Source organism: Apus apus, chromosome 11 (assembly GCF_020740795.1).
Source record: "Apus apus isolate bApuApu2 chromosome 11, bApuApu2.pri.cur, whole genome shotgun sequence".
NCBI classification, from domain to species: domain Eukaryota; kingdom Metazoa; phylum Chordata; class Aves; order Apodiformes; family Apodidae; genus Apus; species Apus apus.
Genome location: NC_067292.1, coordinates 18456746 through 18483272, shown reverse-complemented (window position 1 = coordinate 18483272; position 26527 = coordinate 18456746). Strand labels below are relative to the sequence as shown.

The window sequence follows — 26527 nt, the reverse complement described above, 5'->3', positions numbered from 1 at the left end:
CAAGTATAATGGTGCTTTGAGAGAGCTGCCAGGAAAAAAAAAAACCCAACCCAACCACCAAACACAAACTTGTTAAAAAGAATTTAAAAAGGTGGTTGTCACGTTTGGAGTGGCTCGAAGCCTCCTCTGCATGCAGGGCAGGGTTGCTACTGCCAGGCTGGTCACAACTTGATGCCAAGTGGGCTGTGCCTGCCAGTTTTCCTGGGAATAAAGGGATTTTTTGCCTCAGTCCCGTGGTCTCTGCAGGGAAGGGTTCCTGTCCCAGCACCTCCTTTTGCAAACCTCTCACTGGGATGGGGGGGGTGGGATGGTGGCGGTGGGTGTTGGATTTGGGGAGCTGGTTGGGGAGGGGTGGGATGTTGAAGGCAGGTTAGGCTGTTCAAAAGCAGTTTTTAAACCTCAAATCATCCAAGGGTTTGCCAAGTCGCCGCCCTGAGCAAGAGGGCTGGGGATGGGGAGGGGACAACCCTTGATCCCAACTGGGTGCTGACCCCGCAGGGGATCCAGGAGCAGGATGGTGGTGTGGGTGCTGGGGGGCTGCTGCCCAGGGGGTGATGGCTTCTGCCCCCAGCTCCCCCCCCCCAGTACCTCCAGATGCTCCCTCAGCTCCTCCAACCTCTGCAACCGTTCCCATCTTCCCACTGGTTCTACACCTCAGTTGCCCCCCCAGAACCTGCATCTGTCCCTCCAGATCATCTCCCTGCAAATGCCCCCCCCAAAAAACTCCCCCAGCCCTACACCCCAGGTGTCCCTTGCTCCCCCAGTGCCCCCCCCACCAATGCCTTTACCTTTGCAACTGCCCCCCCCCCCAGTCCTACACCTCCAACTGCCCTCCAGCTCCAACTGCTCCCCGACACCCCTAAGCTCTACAGCTGCCCTCTCAGGCCCTCAGCTGCCCCTCAGATCCTCCAACTGCCTCTAGTCCCCCCAGTCCCACAGCCCAGTTACCCCCCCAGCTTCACCAGCTGCCCCTCAGATCCCCCAGTTACCCCCTAGCCCTCCCAGGCTTACACTCCAGCTTCCCCAGCTGCCCCTCAGATTCCCCAACTGCCCCCCAGACCCCCACCAGCTGCCCCCCAGACTCCTCAGTCCCACACCCCAGCCCCATAGCTGCCCCTCAGACCCCCCTCTCAGCTACTCCTCAGACCCCCCCAGCTGCCCCCAGCAACCCAGCTGCCCTTCAGCTCCCCCCCAGCTGCCCCCCACCCCCCTCAGTCCCACACCCCAGCCTCCCAGCTGCCCCCCAGCCCCACACCCCATTCCCCCAGCTGCCCCTAGCCCCATCAGTCCCACACCCCAGCCCCCCCCCAGCTGCCCCCAGCCCCCTCAGTCACACACCCCATTCCCCCAGCTGCCCCACAGCTGCCCCCCAGCCCCACACTCTATTTCCCCAGCTGCCCCCAGCCCCCCAGCTGCCCCCAGCCCCCCCAGTCCCACACCCCAGCCCCCCAGACCCCTCAGCCCCCCACTCCATTCCCCCAGCTACTCCTCAGACCACCCCAGCTGCCCCCAGCCCCCTCAGTCCCACACCCCAGCCCCCCAGCTGCCCCCAGCCCCCCCAGCCTCACACCCCATTCCCCCAGCAGCCCCTCAGCCCCCCCCCAGCTGCCCCCAGCCCCCTCAGTCCCACACCCCATTCCCCCAGCTGCCCCTCAGACTCCTCCAGCCCCCTCAGTCCCACACCCCAGCCCCACACCCCAGCCCCCCAGCCCCCCCCCCCCAGCTGCCCCCAGTCCCACACCCCATTCCCCCAGCTGCCCCTCAGACCCCCCCAGCTGCCCCCAGCCCCCCTCAGTCCCACACCCTAGCCCCCCCAGCCCCACACCCCATTCCCCCAGCTGCCCCTAGGCCCCCTAGCCCCCCCAGCCCCACACCCCAGACCCCCAGCCCGCCCCCAGCTGCCCCCAGCCCCCTCAGTCCCACACCCCAGCCCCCCCAGCCCCACACCCCATTCCCCCAGCTGCCCCTCAGCTGCCCCTCAGCCCCCCCAGCCCCCCCAGTCCCACACCCCATTCCCCCAGCTGCCCCTCAGCCCCCCCCCAACTGCCCCCAGCCCCCCCAGTCCCACACCCCATTCCCCCAGCTGCCCCCAGCCCCACACCCCAGACCCCCAGCTGCCCCTCAGACCCCCCCAGCTGCCCCCAGCCCCACAACCCATTCCCCCAGCTGCCCCCAGCCCCCCCAGTCCCACACCCCAGCCCCCCAGCTGCCCCTCAGACCCCCCCAGCTGCCCCCAGCCCCACACCCCCCGCCCCAGCCCCCCCCCCGCCGCGGTCCCGCCCCTCCCGGTCTCTGCGCAGCGCGGGCGGGGCCCGTTCCGCTCCGTCCCGCCGCCGCAGCCCGGGCTCCGCTCCGCTCCCTCCCGCCCCTCCTCCTCCTGCTGCTGCTGCTCGGGCCATCATGCTGGTGCCGGTGTTCACGCTGAAGCTGAACCACGCCATCCTGCCCCGCTCGGTGGCGCTGGGCCGGTTCGACGGGACGCACCCCTGCCTGGCGGCCGCCACGCAGGCGGGCAAGGTGAGGGGGCGGCGCGGCCCGGCGGCCCGGCCTCCTCCCCGCTTCCCTTCCCCCTTCCCGGCCTCCTTCCCCCTTCCCGGCCTCCTTCCCTGCCTCCCGGGGCGGGGGCTCCGCGCTGGGCTCGGGGGGGGAACCTTCCCGGGGAGCGGGGCCTGTCCTGGGGGTACCGGGCCTGTCCCGGGGGTACCGGGGCCTTCTCTGGGGGTACCGGGGCCTGTCCCGGGGGTACCGGGGCCTGTCCTGGGGGTACCGGGCCTGTCCCGGGGGTACCGGGGCCTGTCCCGGGGGTACCGGGGCCTTCTCTGGGGGTACCGGGGCCTGTCCTGGGGGTGCTGCCCAGAGACCGAGGCCTGTCCTGGGGTTACCGGGGCCTTCTCTGGGGGTACCGGGGCCTTCTCTGGGGGTACCGGGGCCTGTCCCGGGGGTACCGGGGCCTGTCCTGGGGGTACCGGGCCTGTCCCGGGGGTACCGGGGCCTGTCCCGGGGGTACCGGGGCCTTCTCTGGGGGTACCGGGGCCTGTCCTGGGGGTGCTGCCCAGAGACCGAGGCCTGTCCTGGGGTTACCGGGGCCTTCTCTGGGGGTGCCGGGGCCTGTCCTGGGGGTGCTGCTCTGGGGCTGCTGCCCGGGGACCGAGGCCTGTCCTGGGGGTACCGGGGCCTTCTCTGGGGGAACCGGGGCCTGTCCCGGAGGTGCTGCCCGGGGACCGGGATCTGCCTTGGGGGTACTGGGTGCCCCGGGGGTGCCGGGTCCTGCCCTGGGGGTACCAGGGCTTGTCCTGGGGGTGCTGCCCGGGGACCGGGTCCTGCCCTGGGGGTACCGGCTGCTGCCCCGGGGGTGCCGCCCGGGATGCCGCCCGCTGAAACGGGCCGGTGGTAACACCAATCGCCGAGGAAAACTCCCCCCCCACCCCGTTTTTCTAGCGTCAAGCCGTGGGTCTGAGCAACCCCTCCCTCCCCTCCCGCGTTCTGGGGCAGGCTGAGCGCTGGTAGGGAGCCGAGCTGGGCGAAAAGCTGCCTTGAGGGAGCAGGAACCACGACGTGGGCTCTGCCTGAGCTTCCCGGATAAGTGAAAGAGGGTTTAAATGCAGCCTGAGTAGCAAAAGAAAACCTCGGCTGAAGCGTGAACCCGCAGAGGTTGCTGTAAATGCAGAGATGGTTGAGCTGTGATGGGGCAGAGCCTTGTTACTCGGTTGATTTTGGAGCCCTTAGGAACAACAAGGAGCACGGGCTGGTGCCAGAGACAGACTCTGCAAAGTAAAGGCTGTTAAGGGTAATATTTTGTCATCCCCCCAGCTCTGCTCCAGGTAATTGGGCAGAGAGAACAAAACCTTGTTTGTCACAGGCCCTTTGTATAGATATAATTATAAATATATATCTAAAACCTGCCCATGTTCACCTCCAGAGGCGTGTTGCAAATAGAGACCAAGGAAGTTGTGCTGAATGTTTGGGGTTGGTGGTAAACATTGTTACCAGTTGGGTGTAATTTGTTTAGTTTGTTGTTGTTCCCTTTTGTTTCTTTCCCTCTCCCCCAGAAGATTGGTCAGTTGCAGTTTGCAGAAACAAACCAAGCAAGGGTCTGGCCAGGGCAGGGGTTTTCCTGCCATTTCCCTGTCTTGGTGGAGTTGAAAACTAAGTAACAACTCGGAAACAGGATTGTCAGCCAAAACCTCAGTGTTTTGTCCACATTTGGGTTGAGTCAAGTCCTTCTTCCCCAGTTATTACCCAAACAGCCTCTAATGTTTGTACACAAACACCCACCCCCCCCTGCTTTATGATAATATTTATATCTTTGTTTCTAAAGGTTTTTATTCATAATCCTCATGCCCGAGGGCAGAGAACAAGCACAAACAGAATGGTGCAAAGTAGCCAAGATTCAGACATTTCTCTTCTCAACATTAATCAAGGGATCACTTGTCTAACTGCGGGAGTGCTGAACCCTCAGCTTGGTTGTGATTGTCTCCTGGTTGGAACCCAGACTAATTTGTTGGCTTATGATGTCTATAACAACTCAGATTTGTTCTACAGAGAGGCAAGTTGATTTAAATGCCTGCTTTGTGATTTTATTTCTTAGTGTCTTTGCTGTTTTCTTTTCCTTTCCATTCTAAACATCACAGGTTTTTATTATTTTGTCCATTCATGACTCGGCTGTTCTTTGTGATCAGGATATTTTGGCTTCAGAACCTCTGGAATATTCCAAAAGAAAAGTAGGAATATGTTATATGTCTGTGCACGTGCAAGAGCAGCCTTTGGTAGTAAGAAATTGAAAATAAGATTGAATAGGCACTCAGAGCTGAGCTGAACTGCTGGTGATGCTGCTGGAAGCTCTTCTTGATTTCTCTGCTTTGCTGTCTCATTGTCTGCTCTTCCTTTTTGTGTTTCTCTGCAGGTTTCAGATGGAGCCAATGCCATAGTTCTTGGAAAGCTGGGAGATATTTCATCTCCACTTGCTATTATTGGTGGAAACTGTGCCCTGCAGGGCTTTGACTATGAAGGAAATGACCTTTTTTGGACAGTAAGACTACACATAATGCTTTGGATATTATTACCAGATTGTTTCAGTGGCTTTTAATTCCTCTTGCTTTCATTTTTTGTTGGGGATACAATCAATATTCATTGGGTTGTTGAGCCTTCTGAATTTCTCTCAGACCTTAAACTGTGCTTTGGTTAAGTAATCAGTGCACTCAGGTGTTGCTTGAATGTTGATTATATCAATTGTTGCAGCTGAAGTAATAAAAATAGTTGATTCCAGCAGCTGTTGCCAGTGCTGAGGAGTGTCTTTCTCATTCTAGGTGACTGGAGACAATGTTCGTTCATTAGCCCTCTGTGACTTTGATGGGGATGGCAAAACTGAGGTTTGGAACCCTTTTATGTGTGAATTCAGCTGTTTTCATGCTCTCATTGTGAAATGTTGATTAAAAAAAAACCGTGGGGGTTATTGAGTGTGACTGACTTGTACGACCTGTTCAAGTGATCCCTGCAGCCAAGTCGTGGCTGTCGCAGACTCTGGGCCAGCAAACACGTGCCCAAATGCTCTGCCTGTGCAGAAGGAGCACCACTGATCCCTGGCACTGCACAGAGGGTGGAAAATTGGGCGTTTCTGGAATCATTACAGCTGTGCTGCCTGGCTTGGGTGACTCCATTGAATGGAAAACTCTCATTTTTCTGAACTACACCAGGAGAAACACGGTGAAATGCCTGTGATCAGCAGTTGTGAGGCATCTGTCTCTGTGGTAGTTCTTGAAGATGGCTATAAATCCTTTGCAAATTTCAGATAAACAGCTCAGAAGCATCTTACATGTACAAGGAAGCCCTTCAGAAGCTGTGCTCTGAGCAGCTTCACCTGCAATTGGTAAAATCAAGAAACTGAACATCCAGCCCTCCTGTTTCCTCACAGAGACATAGGGGGATGAAACATCCTTTGCTTTTCTGATTTCAAATGAAGGCAACTTGTAACAAGCAACTTGCTGGTGGGATGTGAGACAAAGAATAGTTTGGAGAGTGTCCTTTTTTATTTCCTTAGCTTGAATAACTATTTCTAAGGTAGACTTTTATTTTCTTCTAGCTCCTTGTTGGCTCTGAAGATTTTGACATCCGGGTGTTCAAAGAAGATGAGATCGTGGCAGAAATGTCAGAAACAGAGGTAAAGGACTTCTGGCTAATGTTAAAATTGCTGATGGAGCTGAAAGTATTGTGTGCTCTAAAGCTTCTCTGGTTTGAATTTATAGTGTAGTTAAGTAGTTACTTAACTATTTGGCACAGTATCTGTTCTGCTGGAACTGCAGAAGTTAGGGCTTAATTATGTCTTTCATTATGCACAGAGTTTTTGGCTTTGTTTATTTATAAACCTCTGAGCAGGTTGAGAAAAGCAACTAGTGCTTGACTGAAAGTCACATCTAGAAGTGATTAAGGTTACTGGATTGTGGTGGGAGCTCCTGGTGCCTTGGAATGTCTTCTGGAGGTTTCCTCAAATGCATTGACACAATCATGATGAAATAATTTGTCCCTGTGTGTTTCCAGACAGTGCTTGGCAGGGTAGAAGGAGGTTGCCCAGGAAAAACAAGAGGTTTGTATTGCAGTTGGAGTTACACACTGGTTGTCTAAACAGGGCTGTAATGCCTAAAGTAAAGTATGGGGCAGGTGGCTTTACAGAGGGATAAATTAAAAGGTGTGGGAGTTGCTCTTTAGCTTAAGAACTTAGAGAAAATCCCCACACCTAAATCATGTCATAGAATCATAGAATGGTTTGGTTGGAAGGGACCTTATACATCATCTAGATCAACCCCCCTAAATGTTGGTTGTTTGGAGGGGAGTAAATTACCCTTATTGCATTGAGGGTAGAGTGTTACAGACCTTTGGCCTTGCAGATCTGCAGTCTCCCCACTGCCCAAGTTGGGACTAAAAGGCTTAGTTAGCTGTTAAACCACTTACCAAGAGCTATAAGAGTCAAATCTGGGCAGTGTTGTAGGAAAGGAAGCTGGAATTAGACCTGGGCCTCTAGTACATTCTGCTGTCTGTACAGGAGCCACACCAGAGTCATATTGTGATTTCTAGTTAAAGGGAAGCTAAAGGTGTCCATTTATTTCCAGATCCACAGTAGAATTGTTTTAAATCCACACCTGCAGAGTCTTAGGAGGCCTGTTAACAATCCTGTTTTAATTTAAGAGGACACAGCTGCACCTCAACCCTCCTTTTTAGGAAAGTAAATCCAGGGAGCAGCAGAACTGTGAATTGTACTTGTTTTGGAAGTCTGGAATGGTTTGTATTTTGTGTGTTTAATCCTTTTGCTGTGGTGAAACTGAGAACATAGACTGTTGTGGTATGAAGACACTATTGATTCTGTCAAGTTTCTGACTGGTTTTGGGGTCTTCTGTCCTTACTGAGTGCTCATGGTTTAGAGTGAGCCTTGAAAACTGGGAAAGCCTTTGAAGAAGGATCTGTGAGAGCAGAGATAAAGGGTTTGGAAACCATGTTTTATGGTAAAAAAAACCAACAACCATCAAGGAGCACTGTCAGCTGAATTTATTTAAGAGGCTTGGGAAGGATTTAATTTAAGGAAATCTCCTGTGCTGTGTAGACCAGACAGATGATTGCAGTTGTTCCCTCCTGACATTAACATCTCTAGCCTTAGTGTGTGGAAAAACCTGCATTTCCAAGCACTCAGAGCCTTAGCACAATGGAAAACTGTAGGGTAATGGGTCTTAAAAGCAGTGAGAAACTGGCTGAGTTAGGACTCTTGGCTCTTTCCCTGGAGCTGTTCCTTATTCAGGTACTGCCTAGTCTGGTGTTCTCCTTGTGTTCCAGGAAAAGTCCAACTGTGGGAGCTGTTAAGTTTTGTCTCATCTTGGGGACAGATTTTCCACCAGTTGTACCCCTAGGGCTTTCCAACGTGTGTAATGCTGAACTGCTCAGCAGCCACAGCTCCTGCTGCTCTAAGGAATGTTGTGTGTTTGGAGGAGGTTTTCAATGATAATCATAGACTGGTCTGGGTTGGAAGGGTCTCAAAGATCATCTAGATCCAACCCCTTGCATGGGCAGGGACACCTCCCACCAGCCCAGGTTGCTCCAAGCCCCATCCAACCTGCCCTTCAACACTGCCAGGGATGGGGCAGCCACAGCTTCCCTGGGCAACCTGGGCCAGGCTCTCACCACCCTCACAGCAAAGAATTTCCTCCTCATGTCTCACCTCAATCTCCCTCTTCCAGTTTTAATCCATCCCCCTTGTCCTCTCCCTCCCTGCCCTTGTCCCAAGCCCCTCCCCAGCTTTCCTGGAGCCCCCGATGTATTAATAACATGTTAAAACTGATGACCCCAGGAATCCTGTGAGTAGCTGTGCTGCTTGTGGTAGGAAATACTTGATCAAAGGACACAGCTTGAGGGCAGTTCTGCCATTTTTGCTGGAGTGTATGTGAACACTGAGAGTGCAGCTTGTGTGAGGAAATCCTACAGGACCTTTGGTGCTTTCCAGCTGTTCTTGAAAAACGGTCGCTTTGCTGTTTCACGCTTCCTGCCGCAGATGCAGCGTTTCAGCATGGTGTGGTTCTTCTGCTAGAGAGGTTGACTAGTCTGTTCTCCCTTTTTGAAGAAGTTTTTCCTCTTCCCTGCCTTCCCTCTGCCTCCTTTCCCCCCAGACCATCACAGCCCTGAGCCCCATGTATGGCAGTCGCTTTGGCTACGCTCTCTCCAACGGGACGGTCGGTGTTTACGACAAGACATCTCGTTACTGGAGGATCAAGGTGAGTCTGAGCAAGGCTGAAGGCTCCCAGGGGGTTGGCTTCCTCATCTCAGCTTCTTCTGATGTTATCCAGACTCCTTAGATGAAGCTTTATACTGAGCATGGCACTTAATGTCATTTTTTTTTCTTACCAAATCTACCTTTTTACCTGTCTACCTATCTTACCAATCTGCATGTTTATAGATGTGTGCACAAGGAATGCCACCTCAGTTTCTTCACTGCTTTGGGGACTATTGGTGGTGGCTTAAACACCAATACAACCCTGCAACTGGGGATGCTTCAGCTTCACAGGGACTCATTCTGGTCCAGCCTTTCTAGGTACTACTGTAGTTTATATGAGGTGCCTCATCACCCTGTCAGGCTGAGACTTAAAACTGTCTAGTGTGGGGGAATCTACCACTTCCATTAGGAGACTATTCCAATGTTGGACTGTCCTCATGGTGAAAAACTTAGCACTTGTGTCCCATTGCAATCTCCCCAGGAGCAACTTGTGCCCATAACCCCTTGTCTTTTCCATGTGACTCCTTTTAAATAGGGAGTCTCACTCTTCTTGGGAGTCACTCTTTAAGGACTGGAACATTGCAATAAGGTCTGCCTGAAGCCTTCTAACCATCTGCTTGGATGAAAATGTATTTAAAGGGAAGATCAGGTCCTTTGGGAGCAGTGAACTAGATTTGTAATCCAAGGGCTAAGGATTTCAGATGTGAGTGACCATGTAGTGAGACTCAAACTTCCTGTTACAAGATACTCCTTTCTGTGATCTCTGAAGCCTCATACTCTGTAGCCTCATACAGTGTCTTATTTGTTTCAAGCTTTTGCAGTATAGAAAACATAACCAGGCTTAATTTGTTCATTTTTTCTTCTTTTTCTGCCCTTAGTCTAAGAACCATGCCATGAGCATCCATGCATTTGACCTGAACTCTGATGGGGTGTGTGAGTTGATCACTGGCTGGTCCAATGGGAAGGTGAGTTGGAATCAGGGGCAAAATGAGGAGCTGTAAATCTGGCAGCTGTGTTTGGACAAGGCTGCTAAGCTGCCTGAAGGAGAACAGCCAAAAAAATTCCAAAGACTTGCTGAAAAAGGAAGGCTGAGGAGCTATTGCAGTGAACCTTGTCAGCTGGTGAGGCATGTGCCAGGTGCAGGATCAGGGAGAAGCTGCTCCCTCTGCTCAGCTCCCAGTCAAGTGCTCAGGTGTGGTCAGGGGTTTCCATGGAAGCAGAGATCATATGGCACATCCCACAGCTCTCCTGTCCCTTCAGCTGTGCCCACATGCTAATACCCCTCCACGAGGTTTCCTGGATGTTCTCAGGCTACAGGGAAGACCAAGCAGAAGAGCGGCCTCAGGATTAATCAAGCATTAGTTAATTTGATGTAAAAGCTTTCCATGCAACTCAGACCTAGGCTTTTAAGCCTGGTGCTTGGTATTCCCCCTTTACCAGAAATGACTCTTTTACCTTCCAAATCTCTCCTGGACACAGTTTGCCAGCTTATACTTTGTCAAGCCATGCTTTTTTCTTCATACCTCTCATTACTCTCATTAGCCTGGGGAGATTTAATTAACTTCATATCAAACTGGCAGCCTAGAGCCCAGATATGTTGTAATTTATGTTGGATTAGGTGTTGTATAACGTTGTTAGAGAGACCCTCTCCTTGTTTTACTCTTTTCTTTTTTTCCTGTTCTTCCCCAGTGGCAGTCTCTGCCCTGCTTGTTGGTCTGAAACAGTCCCTGCCTCCTAGACAGGGTGACACTGGGTCCTGAGCTTTGGGAGAGACACAGAACTGAGCCCCCCTCTCTGTTCTCCTCCAATGAAAGATAATTAAAGGTTGGGGTATTTGTGTCTAGAAATAATTCACCACACAGGGGCTGCAGCTAAGAGGAGAGACACTAAATCCTGCATGAAGTTTATCTCTGGTTGAGTCCCACCATCACACCTGCCTTCACATGTACATAACCTTCCCAGTGCAGGCTTGCAGTTCCCTCCTTTCCTTCCTCTTGTTTGTAGCTCTGGGAAGCATCTCAGAAGAGCAGTTCCTTCTAGCTGAGTCTGTCTGGAGGTCATTTCTTGGTAGCATTTTTGTTGTGTGTGGTGTTTGGATCAGCAGAGCTGCGAGTTCACCCGAGTTGGCTTTTGGTGAACAGCTCAGGGTACAGCCTGACATCTCTTTTGGAGTTGGCTTTCCTGTTCATGGTGGGCCTTTGGAACTCTTTGTTGTTCCAGGTTGATGCACGCAGTGACCGAACTGGGGAGGTCATCTTTAAGGACAACTTTGCTTCCTCAATTGCAGGAGTGGTGGAGGGGGATTACAGAATGGATGGGAGCACCCAGCTGATCTGCTGTTCCATTGATGGTGAAGGTGAGAGCCTTGCTCAGGGTATTCATCTCCCACACAACAATATCAGGCACATCACATCATCTCAGATGAGCTAAATGTTGTTTCTGTTCCACGGGCATTGCTGTGTGCCAGATTCCCTTGGCTTTATGTGAAGTTAAGGGAGTTTTGGGTTTATACTCTTTGCAAACAGGAGTTTGGATATTGTCTTCTCTGTGATCATCAGTTGTGTGTTTCATGGTGATCCAAGAAGCTGCCAAAATTCAGGTGTGTAAGGGAAAAAGTCCCATCCTGATAATGCAAAGATAACGATATCACAGTACCTGAAGGGGCTCCAGGAAAGCTGAGGAGGGACTTTTGACAAGAGCTTGTAGTGAGAGAACGGGCTGAGAGAGTTGGCAGTGTTCAGCTTGGAGAAGAGAAGGCTCCAGGGAAACCTTAGAGCACCTTCCAGTGCCTGAAGGGGCTCCAGGAAAGCTGGGGAGGGGCTTGGGACAAGGGCAGGGAGGGAGAGGACAAGGGGGAAGGGATGAAAACTGGAAGAGGGAGATTGAGGTGAGACATGAGGAGGAAATTCTTTGGTGTGAGGGTGGTGAGAGCCTGGCCCAGGTTGCCCAGGGAAGCTGTGGCTGCCCCATCCCTGGCAGTGTTGAAGGGCAGGTTGGATGGGGCTTGGAGCAGCCTGGTCTGGTGGGAGGTGTCCCTGCCCATGCAGGGGTTGGATCTAGATGATCTTTAGGGTGCCTTCCAACCCAAACCATTCTATGATTCAATACAGACTGTGGCTCTTCAGGCAACATTATTAGAGGTGAATGTCCAGGAAATAGTTTTTCCTGTCTGATAATTCTTTGGTTCCTTTGGATAAGGTAAAGGAGCTTGGAGAGTTAGGGGGGTGTGGTTTGGTTTTCTTCTGAAGATGAATAATTTTGATATCAGAAACTTTAGATGTTAACAGGCCCTTTGTATCCTGGAAAATGCTATCCTGGGACTGGAGAGCTGGTGGATTTCTCCCACTGTACAGTCAAATCAGTCAGACCTGGTTACAGTGAGTGGAAACAAATATGATCACAGATGATTTCAATAAGCTCAGGCCAGATTCACAGGGCTGGCTCCAGGAAAGACACTGGTGTGATTATCCAGGTGCTTGGCGTCAGTGGCCTGAGCCAGGCAGGTCTGGCACAACCCCTTTGGAACAAAAGCCTGTCCTGGTTTAAATAGCACAGTGTTCTGCTCTCTGTCTTAATGACTGACTGTGGGCATGTCCTGCTCTTGGGCTTCAGCATAGAAAGCTTTTTTTTCCCAGGCTCACCAGAGGGGAACATAGTGCAGAGTCAGGAAGATACCTTGGCCTAGCAGGGCTGGGTAGGTTAAATCACCAAACATGATTGTGCCCTTTTGGTGAGCACCCTGTAAACAAGCCTTGGGACAACAGGGATCCCTTTAGGCTGGAGCCTTTAGGTATCCTTAAATAGTACTGGCCCTGATTTTGGGGTTATATCAGAGTATCCCAGAACGGTTTGGGTTGGAAGGGACCTTCAAGATCATCTAGATCCAACCCCCTGCATAGGCAGGGACATCTCCCACCAGCCCAGGTTGCTCCAAGCCCCATCCAACCTGCCCTTCAACACTGCCAGGGATGGGGCAGCCACAGCTTCCCTGGGCAACCTGGGCCAGGGTCTCACCACCCTCACACCAAAGAATTTCCTCCTCGTGTCTCACCTAAATCCAGTTTCCAGTTTTAATCCATTCCCCTTTGTGCTCTCACTATGGACAATGCATCCTCAGAGAGTCACTAGAGTTCTGTTTAGGGCCAGCATCCTTTCACATGAGGTGTTTTTCTAGTCTTCAGTCTATTTTCTTACTTGCTCTCATTTTAAAGGAGTGATTCACCCAGAATTAATAGCATGGGTCCCTTTGTTGGAGAACACTCTACATGCTAAATCCTGGTCAAGTTCCCTGCAACTTTCTCCTGAGCTTACATGGGCAGCATATTCACAGATAGAAGATTTTTGTCTCTGTTTTTCCTTGTCAGCTGCACCCAGAACACACAGCCCTGGAGCAGAATCATCTTTGTCTCATCTTCTGTTCATCTCTTCTGCCTCCACAGGCAGGTGGAGATTATTTCCATACATCTATGCTCCACTGGGCTGCTGGGAAACAGGTCTTACCCCTTGAAGTGAAGTATCCCTTGATTTAGGGAAAAATGTGGGTAAATCTTGTTTACTGGCTGATTAGCAGTGACTTAGAGTCACCTTCAGACATCAGCAACTCCTCTGACCAGCTCTGGAAACCCAGGTCCACATTTTTATTAATTTTGCATAATTGCAAACTTGCCTAAGCACCTGGAAGGATGATTGAAGTGGGAATCCTCTTGCAGAAGGACCAGGTGCTACACTTGTCTGGTCAGGTGAAGACAGCCTGAAGACAGGCTGGAAATTCACCTTTTTTTTTTTAAAATGTGCAATTCTCTTGTCCTGATCACCAGGAAAAGCATCTGTGGGTATAAATCAATGCTCAGGTTGGTACCTGAATGGTACCAGCTGAAGACCAGGATCAGTGTCTGCTGCTGAGGTGGTACAAGGGGTTCTTGTGACAGAAACTTAAGTTTTGGGGAGGGCTGTGCAAGGTTTTGCTGAAGTTTGGTGTGTTTTGTTTCTGTGCAGTCCGAGGTTACCTGCCAGGAGGTGAGGAGATGAAAGGAAACTTGATGGATACAAGTGCTGAGCAGGATCTGATCCGAGAACTTAGTCAAAAGAAACAAAATCTGCTGCTGGAATTAAGAAATTATGAGGAAAATGCCAAGGTACTACTGAAAACCATCTGTAAGGCCAAAACACACCTTTCTCTTGTGAGTAATCTGGGAAGTGGTTGTGAGGCAGTCCAGACAAGTCAGAGCTGAACCTCTTAGGTAGAGATTGTCTGCTGGGGATTCCTCCTTCTGCATCTACCTTGGTCCTTCTGCAAGTTCAGGACTTGCTGTTTGTATTTTAATAAGTAACATTGCCCTTGCTCCTTCTTCAGCTTGCCAGAACATTTGTGTTTGGAGCTGGATTCTCTTCAGCCCTGTGCTTTGTGACTGCAGGTTGGAATTTTCACTGCAGGAACCAACTGGGGGATCAGAGAGCAGTGTTGGAGAGGGTCAGGTGAATGGGAGCACTGCCAGGAGGAGCACTTGTGGCTTGGTGGTGAAGGTGCAGAAATCAAGATCTTGAAGAAGTAGTAAATGAACACCATGGAATTATTTAAGCCTGTGCATAAAATGAATGAAATGTTAAGGGCTTTTCTGAATAAAGGTTTGGGGACAGAGCTGACAGGAAAGGACTTGAGCAAATTGTAGCACAGGTGGCTGCAGCTCCGTGCCTGATCCTTGCTCACAGCAACGTGGAGTGTCTGGGAAGGGCTTTGATACAACCTTTTGCAAGAAAAAAAACCCAACACTGACCTGTGTGTGTGTTTTCTAGGTTGCTTGAATGCAAAATCTTGCCATTCTGACACTGAGGGGTGTGTGTTTTGCAACAGGCTGAACTGAACGCTCAGTTGAAGGAAGCTGATGGGCAGAGAGGTGTGATTCCAGCAAACACCCAACTCCAGACAGCCCTCTCAGTTAATCTGGGCTCTGACAGCCAGTCTGCCCATGTGGAGCTGTGTATTTCCACCACAAATGGTGAGTGGAACCATTGACATTCATTCCATGTAAATTCATGCAAACCTGGAGTTAAATTTAGCTGATGATTTGCCTGTCTCCCCTTTATTGTCTGTAATTTCCCCTTTGTGGTTGCTTCCCTTTCACAGAGTTTTGAATCAAACTGGCTTCCTTTGATGGGTTTCAGGGGAGGGGAGTTTGATGGAATTTGTTTCTTGTTATGTGTTATTTTCCAAGGCAATTAACGTTGAACTTGGGTGAAATGAGGCTTGGTAATCCCTGCAACACTCCTGGTGTTGACTCTAAACATGAACCTGTGGCTGTGGTAGTGAGGGTGTTGCATGAAGGCAGCTGGACCACAACTGAATTCATGTGGAGCACTGGGAGTACTCCAAAACCACCTAGCAGCAGGCATGCTGAGGATGCACTGGGGTCCAAATGTGGTCCTGCTGGTCTCCTGGAACATTTTAAACAGTTCCCAGGAGGGGTGTAAAGAGTTGACTGTCCTTAATCCTGCACACGGGGGTGGTTTGCTGCCAGAGGACCAGCTGTTCATTGAGGGACTGCTTTTTCCTCCTGTTGCTAAGACACAATCATCCGTGCTGTGCTGATCTTTGCTGAGGGCATCTTTGAAGGAGAGAGCCATGTGGTTCACCCCAGCCTCCAGAACCTCTCTGGTTGTGTTCGTGTTCCCCTCACTCCACCCAAAGATGTCCCTGTGGATTTGCACATCAAAGCCTTCGTGGGTTACAGGAACAGGTGAGTTTTGTGTCGGTGATCTCTCCTGGTCTCCAAATCTAACTGTAAGGCCAGGAAAGAGCAGTGATGTGGCTTCCTGCTTGTCCCTTGGGAAGCTTGCTGTTAATTCCCTGGTGCCCCACTTCTCTGTGTTACTGGAAGGAGAGCTGGAATTCCTTCTTAAAAACACTGGCACCTGTGGTGCTGAGCTCTTCTCCAGCCACAACCTGAACTCTCTGGAGTCACTGGGACCTGCTGTGCTCCAGCGTTACCTGTAGGGGAACAGCATACCTTGTCCCGGGAGTGCCTTCCTGTGGGGCTGTGCAGGGGGAGACAGGCTGTGTCTAAGCTGCCAGCTCCAAGTGGCTGCTTCTCCAGGCCCTGAATGGTGGCTGCTCTGGACCAAGTTCTTGAGGAAGCCTGGAGACACGGTGGTGTCTGCCAAGCTATGGAGTAACCCTGGACCCATTTGTCTTCAGGGCAACTAGAAAGTGATTTCAAGATTGATTCCAAGACAACACTTCTCCAGTTTCCCATAGAAAGAACATGTCTCTTCACATACACTTGAAAAGAACTTTCTCCCTGCTCACATCTTCCAGAATCAGGAAGCAGCCTCCTTTCCCTCAACAGGGAGGCACAGATTCCAGCTAGCAGGATAGAAACAAGACGGGGCTGAATTCCCTTTTGCTTTTCTCTGTTTGTCTCTATTACTGCTTTTTAGTGAGACTTCACTGAACCTGTCAAGAAAAGATCCAATCACATAGTAAAATCCCAAGTGTGTTAGCCTAGGGAATATATTTTCATTGGAAGTATCATGGAAAATTTAAACAATTGGGATGTGGGAAGCCTGGAATTTACAACGTCCACGGTGTTGTTTTTCCTGGGAAATAGGAAGCAGGTGATGACATAGCTGTAAGCTGCTGCTGTCAGCAGCCAGCTGAAGGAGAACCAGAGGTGAATCCCTGGTGACTGGTCCTGTTTTCCCTTCGGATTTTTTCCAGCACACAGTTCCATGTGTTTGAGTTGACAAGGCAACTTCCCCGTTTCTCCATGTATGCTCTGAGCAGCCCGGACTCGGCCACGGAGCCCCTGAGCTTTGTGAACTGCACAACAAATGAGAGGTCCCAGAGGGTGAGTTCCTGCTCTGCTGCCTGTTTCCCACCCCTGGGTGGGTGGAGGGTTTGGAATTAGCTTGAGATTTCCAATAGCTAAGGAAAAATTATGCAGTGAACTGCCCTGCTGGCTTTAGGAGTCTCTGTATTACAGCTTGACTCGGGCATTTATTATTTCCTTCTTTACAAGATGCCTCAATGGTGGCAATTCCCTGCTTCAGGAATTCCTGCAGGAGCTAATGGCCTGAGATCATGAGGCATTTCAGATACTATCTGTGTGAGGGCTGCTGGAATGCCAGAGGCAGGAGGCCTGTAGTGAGTGAGGAATTTTGGAAGTGAGCAGAGAGCAGGGAGAAGGCAGCCCAGTGCCTGGACAGCAGCTCAGGTTGCACAGCAGATGAGCAGCAGTGCTGTAGTTTTGGTTCCAGCAGATCTGAATGGTGGGGCAGTAGTTAGAGCTGATCATTTCCCTCCCAACTGTAGGGCTCTGCCAGATTTACATGTTTACTGCACCAAATGGCCAAGGCAAAAACCAAGATGAAACAAAACCTTCTTGTAGCTTGGAGCAGAACTGAGCTTTGCTTCCCAGCTCTCTCTGGTCTCGGGGCTTTTCTTTTGGCCTTGGGCTGTGCTCTCTGGCTCTTGGATTTGATTTCCTGAGGAATATTCAGTTTTGGAGCAAGGAGTCAACTGTCCTTATTCTAAACAAGTTTGTGACATGGGTTTAGGGGATGAAATGTAGGAAATAAAATTCCCAAGGGAGCTTGAACAGAGGACCCTGGTGCACATCACACTCAGGGACATCCGGTGGTTCTCCAGGCTTCCCACACAGGTGATGGCTGATGCTTTTCCTTTGGTTTTTTTTGCAAGATTGTTATGTGGCTGAACCAGAGCTTCTTGCTACCAGAGGATGTGGAGTTTCAGAGTGCTTCCTTTCAGGTCTGCTTCACTTCCCTTCGGAATGCAGGTCAGCTCTGCATCAAAATCAAGCCTGGTGGAGAGGTGAGTACCTTGCTGGCCAAGGGGAACCCTGCAGTGAAACTTCAGGGTGGTGCCAATGTGAGGCAGGAAAGTTGAAGGACAACTGGACAGGCAGAGAAAGTAACCATGTTTTCAAGAGGTTTTTGGAAACTTCTGGGTCTCTTCACTCTTAGTGGGTAAAATTTCAGGGCCTGTTAATGAAGAAAACTGCTTGGCTTGTAGATCTGCAGGAAGGTTTTTGTTCCCACACGGAGTGGTTTTAGATGTAACTGTAACTTCTGCACTGGTCCTGTGTGCTCAGATGCCTCTTTGCCTCAGGCCTTAGTAAAAGCCCCTTGAAATCAGTGTCTCCTTATCTGCTGAAAGCTAGAGAGCTTGCTCATGCCACAGGAAGCTCCTGGAGAGAGTCCAGAGAAGGCCATGGAGATGGTGGGAGGGCTGGAGCAGCTCTGCTCTGGAGACAGGCTGGGAGAGCTGGGGTGTTCAGCCTGGAGAAGAGAAGGCTCCAGGGAGACCTTAGAGCACCTTCCAGTGCCTGAAGGGGCTCCAGGAAAGCTGGGGAGGGGCTTGGGACAAGGGCAGGGAGGGAGAGGACAAGGAGGAAGGGATTAAAACTGGAAGAGGGAGATTGAGGTTGGACATGAGGAGGAAATTCTTTGGTGTGAGGGTGGTGAGAGCCTGGCCCAGGTTGCCCAGGGAAGCTGTGGCTGCCCCATCCCTGGCAGTGTTGAAGGGCAGGTTGGATGAGGCTTGGAGCAGCCTGGGCTGGTGGGAGGTGTCCCTGCCCATGCAGGATCTAGGATGACCTAGGTGACCTTGAAGGTCCCTTCCAACCCAAACCAGCCTGGGATTCTGTGATTTGGATAGAATGAAGTGCTTTGAGCCTGGGTCACTGTTGGAGAGGCAGTCCTGCTGGGCAGTTCTAGGAGATGCCTGGGCACAGAAGAGCACTGAGGTGCTTTCTCTCCTTTCTGACAGATTTCCATCCACACGGATGATATTGATCTGGCTGGTGACATTATCCAGTCAATGGCCTCCTTTCTGGCCATTGAGGATTTGCAGGTGGAAGCAGATTTCCCAGCATACTTCGAGGAGCTGCGGAAGGTGTTGGTCAAGGTGAGGAGGCATCAGGCCTGTCTGAAGTGGCAGCTGAGCAGTCACTGGGGACTCTGGTGTGAGGAGATCTCTACCTTGCTCTAACTTCCTGGAAATCAGCCAGCTGTGGCTTGTTGTATGTTCTGCCCAAAGGACAATGGGACACCCTCAGCTCTTTGGTCTGTGGAACAAGCTTTTCATCCCCAGCAGTTGATTGTGCAGAATCATGAGGAGTGGCTGGGGGAGCTGAGACTATTTAGTCTGGAGAAAAGGAGGCTGAAGGGAGACCTTGTTGTGCTCTCTACAACTCCCTGAAAGGAGGTGCTAGAGAGGCAAGTGCTGGAGTCTTCTCACAAGTAACAGAACGAGAGGAAATGGCCTCAAGTAGCACCAGGGGAGGTTTAGGCTGGATATTAGGAAAAATTTCTTCACATAAAGGGTTGTTATGCCCTGGCCCAGGCTGCCCAGGGCAGTTGGTGGTGTCACCATCCCTGGGAGGATTTCGAAGTCATGCAGATGCGGTGCTGAGGGACATGGGTGAGTGGTGGCCTTGGCAGAGTTGGGTTAATGACTGGGACTTGATGATCTTAAAGGTCTTTTCCAACCAGAAGGGATTCTATGCTTCTAAAGTAAATATGTTGCCTGGGAGGCTGAGCTGAAGATTTGGATCAGGGAGTTTGGTCTGGAGCTCAGCCTGACCATCCCCTTCCAGATCACCAGGGCGTGAGGAGGACAGTCCTAGGGGCGCTCCTAGCTTGTTGGGCTGTTACTTCCTAGACACTGGCTTTAGCTGAAACCAATCACCTGTGTGCCCAGAGTGCCAGGGGCCCTTCCTGATGCCAGTTTGCCTTGGGCAGGTGGACGAGCACCACGCAGTGAACCAGAAGCTCACTGCTGACATGGCCGAGCGCTCCGTCCTGATCCGCAGCGCGCTGGTGCAGGCCGAGGACGCGCGGCTCCTGGGAGACATGTGAGCAGCTGCTGCTTGGCTTCTGGGCTTGGGATAGAGAAGGGACACTCTTGGTTTGGTTTTGTTTCAGGCAGAGAAGGGCACAAAATAACGTCGGGGGTGGCACGGGGGTTGCCTAGTGACAGCTCTTGGTGTGGAGGATTGGTACCTTTTGCTCTCTTGGAGCCTTGGCTTGTTCTTCCGGAGGCAAAACAGTCTGAGGAAGACAAAAGGGCAGAGGTGTGGGGGCTTAGTGTGGGGTTGGTGGGGTGAATCAGCCTCAAGATGTGTCCAATTCTGGAACCCTCGACATAAGAAGGATGTGGAGAGAGTCCAGAGGAGGCCACTGAGATGATGCAAGAGCTGGAGCAGCTCTGCTCTGGAGACAGGCTGGGAGAGTTGGGGTGTTCAGCCTGGAGAAGAGAAGGCTCCAGGGAGACCTTAGAGCACCTTCCAGTGCCTGAAGGGGCTCCAGGAAAGCTGGGGAGGGGCTTGGGACAAGGGCAGGGAGGGAGAGGACAAGGGGGAAGGGATTAAAAGTGGAAGAGGGAGATTGAGGTTGGACATGAGGAGGAAATTCTTTGGTGTGAGGGTGGTGAGAGCCTGGCCCAGGTTGCCCAGGGAAGCTGTGGCTGCCCCATCCCTGGCAGTGTTGAAGGGCAGGTTGGATGGGGCTTGGAGCAGCCTGGGCTGGTGGGAGGTGTCCCTGCCCATGCAGGGGGTTGGGTCTAGATGATATTTAAGGTCTTTTCCAACCCAAAGCATTCTCTGATTCTATGAAGACGATAATTTACAAAGGTACAATAAGGGAAGATAGCAATAAAAGCTCTCTGTGATGTGTGAACCTTTGAGAACACCAAGAAAGTCTGGGTGTCAGTCCTTTCACTCTGACTTGCTGTGTTCTCCTGCTGATGTCCTGCCTGTACTGTCAAGAGCAGCAGCAAGGAGGTCTGAGCTAGTGCAGGGTGTGGTTACTGTCACTGGGGAAAGTGACATCTCCTTGTTGAGTTGCTGAGTAAAATAACTTCAGAAATGGTCCTTCACCTTTATACTGATAAACCAGGAATGACTTTCTGGTCCAGGGATGCCAATAACTGGATTGATTGTTCCCCCAGGAAAAACATGAAGACCCGGTACAGTGAGCTGTATGATCTCAACAGAGATCTCATCAATCAGTACAAAATTCGTTGCAACAACCACACAGAGCTGCTGAATAACCTGAAAGCTGTGAATCAGGCCATCCAGAGGGCTGGGAGGTTAAGGGGTAAGTCTGGGTGTTGGGAGGGGACAGGGAGTCTTGGACCCCACTGAGGTAGAGAAGAGGTGTCTTGGAGGCCACCTGGGTTAATTGAATGACTTGAGGAATTTGGGGCCTGAAGCTAAATGAGTAGAAGTCATCTTTTCATTTGTCAGCCAAGTGACAGTGAGCTGGGAGTGTCCTCTATGGTCTGGGATCACAGCTTTAGGAAAGGACAGTTCAAAGCAGTGGTAAATCAACTGCTAATTTTGTTGAACACCATTTAGAAAATGTGCTTACAGCAGTGTTGCAGATCTTCAATTATAATTCTGCTTTTAAAACCCATCAACTTGAGCAAGGCTGTTTGTGTTACTAGTTCTGGAGGTCTTGGAGAAAGGAGATGGTTTTTGTGTGTTTGTAGCATTTCCCTTTCAACAAGCCCTTTAAGCTCTGTCATAGTAGACAAGCAACAGTGAGACCCAGTGAGAGGATAAGGGGGAAGGGATTAAAACTGGAAGAGGGGAGATTGAGGTTGGGCATGAGGAGGAAATTCTTTGGTGTGAGGGTGGTGAGAGCCTGGCCCAGGTTGCCCAGGGAAGCTGTGGCTGCCCCATCCCTGGCAGTGTTGAAGGGCAGGTTGGATGGGGCTTGGAGCAACCTGGGCTGGTGGGAGGTGTCCCTGCCCATGCAGGGGGTTGGATCTGGATGATCTTGAAGGTCCCTTCCAACCCAAACCAGTCTGGGATTCTATGATCATAGTGCTGCAAAAAGCTCTTCTTCAAAGAAAAGGTTTTATTTACATATTAGTAAAAATGTGACACTTCAGTGTGTTTTTAAAAATATTTAAAGAAAAACCTCTTAAATTTGAGACCAGACCTAGTAGGTATTTTTATCAGTTTCTTACTGAGTAACTGAAGTGATTTTAATTTCTTTCCTGTTTTTTCCCTCTCCAGTTGGCAAACCCAAAGCCCAAGTGATCAGTGCTTGCAGGGATGCAATCAGAAGCAACAACTTCAACATGCTCTTCAGGATCATGTGTGTGGGAACTGCCTCTTCTTAAAATGGCAGGAGGAGCAGCAGTTGCACAGGGACAGAGTTTCCACAGCCCCCTGCCCTCCTGTGGGGTGAAATAATTGCAGAGGTAGCATTTTTAGTGAAGCCATCAGGCAAGAAGTGTTGTTATGCAGGCCAAAGAAGAGCAAGCTTTGTGAAGAAAGCATCAGAGCTTAAGTGCAGATATTTATGCAAGACAGAGGTACAACCTTGGAACAGTTATTTTTCTTACAGTAACTTATTTATGTATTTTAATATATTTTGTAGCTAAGGCCTTTTCCATTAAATCATAGACTGGTTTGACTGCTTTTGGTCTGATTTAGCTGGGGAGATGTGTCTGGTGAAGTTGATTTGTTGAAAAACAAACCAAATCCAAACCCCTTTTCTGGTTTTGCTAAATAGTCTCTTGTGCAGACCAAGCACTTTCAACTCCCTGTGTCAGAGAACCCTGGGTTTCCTTGCAGGATGTGCTGCACTCTAGGTGAACTGCAATTCTGTGCACTTAGGAGCACCAAAGGGATAACATCTCCTTGCTCCTTTGAAGCCAGAAGATCTGTGGAAGCCACCCAGTTCCACCATCCACACAGGTAGGAAGTGGTCTGTTCCATATCCAACATTCTCCCCACACCTGGATTGCAGGAGGTTTTGCTTCCAGCTCCTGGTTCCCTGTTGCTGCTGGAAAAAGAAAACCAACCTGCAGATGCTGGGGTGGGCAAGGGTGCATTTCAGGAACAGCAAAACCAAACTACACACCCAAGCTTGTGCTTGCTCACCAAGAGCTTAAAGGGATCAAAAGAAAAGAGGTATTGAAAAATCTCTTGGCTCCTGGCTCAAACCTGTTTATTCATGGTGGGATGTCTTAGAATTGGATTAAAATATCTCAGGAAGGCTGTATCTCAGATCTGAAGGGATTTTAGAACTGCTGCCAAAGCAAATTTATTCTACAAGCTAAAAATACCTTGCAGAGGACAGAGGGTGGGCCTTGGTGCTCCTTGCATCTGCCAGTGTGTGGCTCAGTGAAGGCTGTGGGGGTGGGGAGGAGACAGCCCACCCTTGTGAAGTTCTTGGGTAGCTTCTTGGAGCTCTTTGTGTCCTGCAACTGGTCTGTCTGTGCTTGCTCCCCCTGAATGAAAGCCAGAAACCTGGTGTTGGTTCCAGAGCAGCTGGGGAGTGTGCAACCCTCTGAACGGGGGATGTCACTCCTGCTGTGTTTTAACCCCCAAGATGTCCCCTTGCTGCTGCTTCAGCCCCTTCAACATGGAGAGCTGGGCTGCTCAAAGCACAGCTCTGCCTCCTCATCTGCAGCAGGAGCTCAGCTCAGCCCTTTGAAGAACCTGGTCGTTAGGCAAATGCAGCCTCTTGGCAAGACAGGAGGAGCCACCCATGCTGTTCTAAGCAAGTGAGCTTTGAGACTTGACTATGGAACAGTCTCCTGGCAGAAGTGCTGGGCTTTCTGCCACCTGCTGTACCTGTTCCCACTGCTTTAACCTCTGCTTTTGTTCTTTATGCTCAAAATCCTAGTGCTCGCTTCCATGGACCCAGTCTGTTCAAGGATCAGAGTGGCTCTGGTAGGAGCAGCTTTCCCAGCAGCCTGATTTTCAAGGCTACACAACCAGGCACTTCCAGTCCCAGCTCTGTTTTGCTCTTGGCACTGAGGTCAGTCCTTCAGTCACAGTCCAGACCTCTGAGCAGGCTGATTTCTGGCTACGTTTCTGACAACAAATTGACATTGATTTTCCAGTAAGAACAACTTTTACCTCTGCCAAGTGCAAAATCCCTTTCCTGTAAGCTGAACTGATCCCAGGTTTGCCTGTTTGAGGTGAAGCAGCCCTTGGCTGGTGTGCAGCAGCCAGCTGATGGGAGCTGAGCCTGCCCCAGGAGATCAGTCCCCAGGGGTAGGATGCAGCCCAGGACTAAGGCCTGGGAGGCCCTTTCCTTCCTTCTCCTCCTGGGAGGCCCTTTCCTTTCCTCTCCTCCTGGGAGGCCCTTTCCTTTCCTCTCCTCCTGGGGGTCCCTTGCCTTCCTCCTGAGGGATCTTTCCCTCCTCCTGGGCAATCTTTTCCTCCTCCAGCCCTTTCTTGCCAGGGACCCACACTGCAGAAGTTCCATGCTGGATGGACACCTGCCCAAGAAGGGATCTGTGCAACAGTGACTTTCAATGTCCCAATATAAGTTCCAGTTTGGAGTTGAAAAAAAAAAACAAACCCAACTAACACAGCACAACTGAAATGGACGTTTGATGCCAGGTTATCTGATTTTAACCCCTGCTTCTCCAAGTCCTGGGAATTGCTGCTCATCTTCATCCTGATTCACTCAACACCCCATGTCAGAACTTCTTTGCTGCCTGTTCCCTACGAGGGGTGAAACCATTCCTCCAGCCTGCCCTGCAGCTGAACTCTTCCATCTTGCTCCACATTGAATTGTTCCTGGTTGTTTTTTTTTTTTTCTCAGCCACTTGGCAAACCAACAACCACCCAATCCCCCCCCCCAAAATTATGGTGAAGCATTTTGTACAGCTCAGCACTTGAGGAAGCAAGAAGCTGCTGGGATCCTGCCTCACATGCCAAGCTTTGGAGGTGCAGCCAAGCTGACCAACACCTGCTCCAGGCCACCATGCCTGGTAGGAACTTTGTTGCTCACACCCCAGGACTCTGTTCACACACTATTCTCAATCTTATTTCTCTCCTGTTTCCCTGCTTACTCATTTTGTGGGTATGTGTGTGTTTCATATTCCTTTTCCATAATGATCTGAGTGCTTTGCAAGCAGCTACACCTACTCGTAAATACAGATTTATACCCAGCAAGAGCATCTACAAGGAGGGCTCCCATTACTGGCCAGGTCTAAATAAGGACCCCTCCCTCTCCCCCACCTTTTGTGAGCAGAGTCTTCCCCTCTCCCTGCACCCCAGCCGCGTGTGGGGCTGCCTTTGGGGCTGAACAGGAAGGGTGGAGGGAGCGGGGATGAGTTGATTTTTAAATCTTTGAATGCTAACTGCAGATCTGGCTGCTCGGATGACTTCACCTCAGTCACCGGAGGCAGAAGGGTGGTGCTGGGATCAGGTAACTTAGGGGCTGGCTCAAAAAAGGGCTGGGATGCCCTCTAGTGTGTTCATTATCACAAAGCAGCGAACTTCAGGGAGCCCAGCTTCTTCCCAGCCTTCTGGGAGGCTCCAGGTTCTACCAAGCACCCTCTGAGGCTGGTAATGCAGAAAAAGAAGTAACTTCGTTTTGTTAATTAATTTACCCTCAACTTTGTCTAGCTGGCTGGGCTGTAAATAGCTGTGGTATCTGTCACCTTTGTTCCAAACAACCCAAACCACTTTGCCTTGTTTCTTTTTTCTTGGAAGCCTCCATTACTTGTCTCTCTCTCTACTGGAGCAGCTCAGAATGAGAACTTTTCTCCCTGTGAATGTGCCTCAGAAACCAGTGGTCCACAGGGATGGGGGGGGGAGGTTTGTCCCTTCAGGATTTGTTCATCCCTTTGTCAGCAGCACAGAACAGCATCAAAGGGAGCTGGAAGTCTTGGCAGTTGAGGGAGAAGCCAGCTTAGGGACACCAGTGGGAATATGACCAAGATGGTCCAGATCTCAAGAGCAGCCACATCCCAGTTGTTCTCCCTGCCCAACAGTGCAGGAGGGACAACTGCTCCTTGTCCAGGTCTGAACTGACACTGGAGCATCAGGCTCCACGTGCCTGTGTTCTCCCCTGGCACTGGCATCAGCAGGGGCTGGGACCTTCCATTTTAGAAGCAACAGCAGCAGTTTTGTTCCTGGGATGTGTGTGCAGGGGTGACAGCTGAAGGTTGCTGCTCCTGTCTCCATGAAGCCCTGCCCCAAGGACACTCTGCTGAGGGCTGCAGAGCACTCCTGGGCCAGCACAGCCAGCCTTGCTTCCAGCTTGTTTGCTCTTCTGCTGGGCTTCAGGGACAGGCCTGGCACTGGAGAGGCAGGAGGCTCTGATCCAAAGCTGCCTTATTCCAGCCTGGGAGGGGCAGGAATGATGCACACACTCCCCCCAGCTCTCTGCAAACCCAGGGCCTGGTGTGGGTGAGTGGCTGGGCAACCTGTGTGTGTTCAGAGCAACCAGCACAGCCCCTGGGCAGTTCCCCAGGGGGAACAGAGTGAACCACTGACCCCTCTTGTTCTGTTCTCCACAGGAGCTGGATGTGTGAGCTACCTGGGAAGAGCAGAGTGGATCTCCAGGGACAGAAGCCACATTGGATCCTAGCAGAGAACAAAACTAACACCCTCCTGCTGCCATGGACAGGTGAGTGCCCTCCCACCTCCCCTTCTGGGGCTGGAGCCACAACCCTTCCACAGCCAAAGCACAGAGCTGGCCACGTACCCACCCAGGCAGAGGACACAAGAGCAGGTGCCTTGTCTATTTAGCTTGTAAATTCTTGGAGAAAGGGGCTGCATCTGGGTCTGTCTGTGCAACATTTAGAATTATGAAGTCCTGCTCCTTGTTCCAGTGCCAGGTCCTTCCCAGTGCCAGCAGCTTTGTAGCCTCACTGGTTTCCTTCCCAACTCCAGAGTTGTGCAGCTGGAAAAACCTCATACTTCCCATGGCAGCTCCTTTATTTCTGCCTCTACAAACAGCAAACACAGTTAAACCCCAGCAAATGTCTCGGGCATTTTG

General features: G+C 51.1%; 1 protein-coding gene across 2 annotated transcripts; it reads left to right on the top strand.

Moving 5' to 3' along the window:
* The first annotated feature begins 2319 nt into the window (after positions 1 to 2319).
* Positions 2320 to 22197, top strand: BBS2 (Bardet-Biedl syndrome 2). 2 transcript variants are annotated; one of them, XM_051629233.1, is made up of 17 exons: positions 2320 to 2517; positions 4319 to 4546; positions 4904 to 5029; positions 5307 to 5369; positions 6080 to 6157; positions 8646 to 8750; positions 9628 to 9714; positions 10970 to 11105; positions 13745 to 13884; positions 14601 to 14745; positions 15312 to 15483; positions 16464 to 16593; positions 17445 to 17576; positions 18534 to 18671; positions 19508 to 19620; positions 20715 to 20863; positions 21790 to 22197. In XM_051629233.1, exons 1-17 carry the CDS (start codon positions 2401 to 2403, stop codon positions 21894 to 21896), a joined length of 2166 nt encoding a protein of 721 aa, XP_051485193.1. In that variant the 5' UTR covers positions 2320 to 2400; the 3' UTR covers positions 21897 to 22197. The 2 variants fall into 2 exon arrangements, with proteins under 2 accessions (XP_051485193.1, XP_051485194.1); XM_051629234.1 differs by lacking the exon at positions 2320 to 2517 and adding an exon at positions 3271 to 3787.
* The last annotated feature ends 4330 nt before the right edge of the window (positions 22198 to 26527 follow it).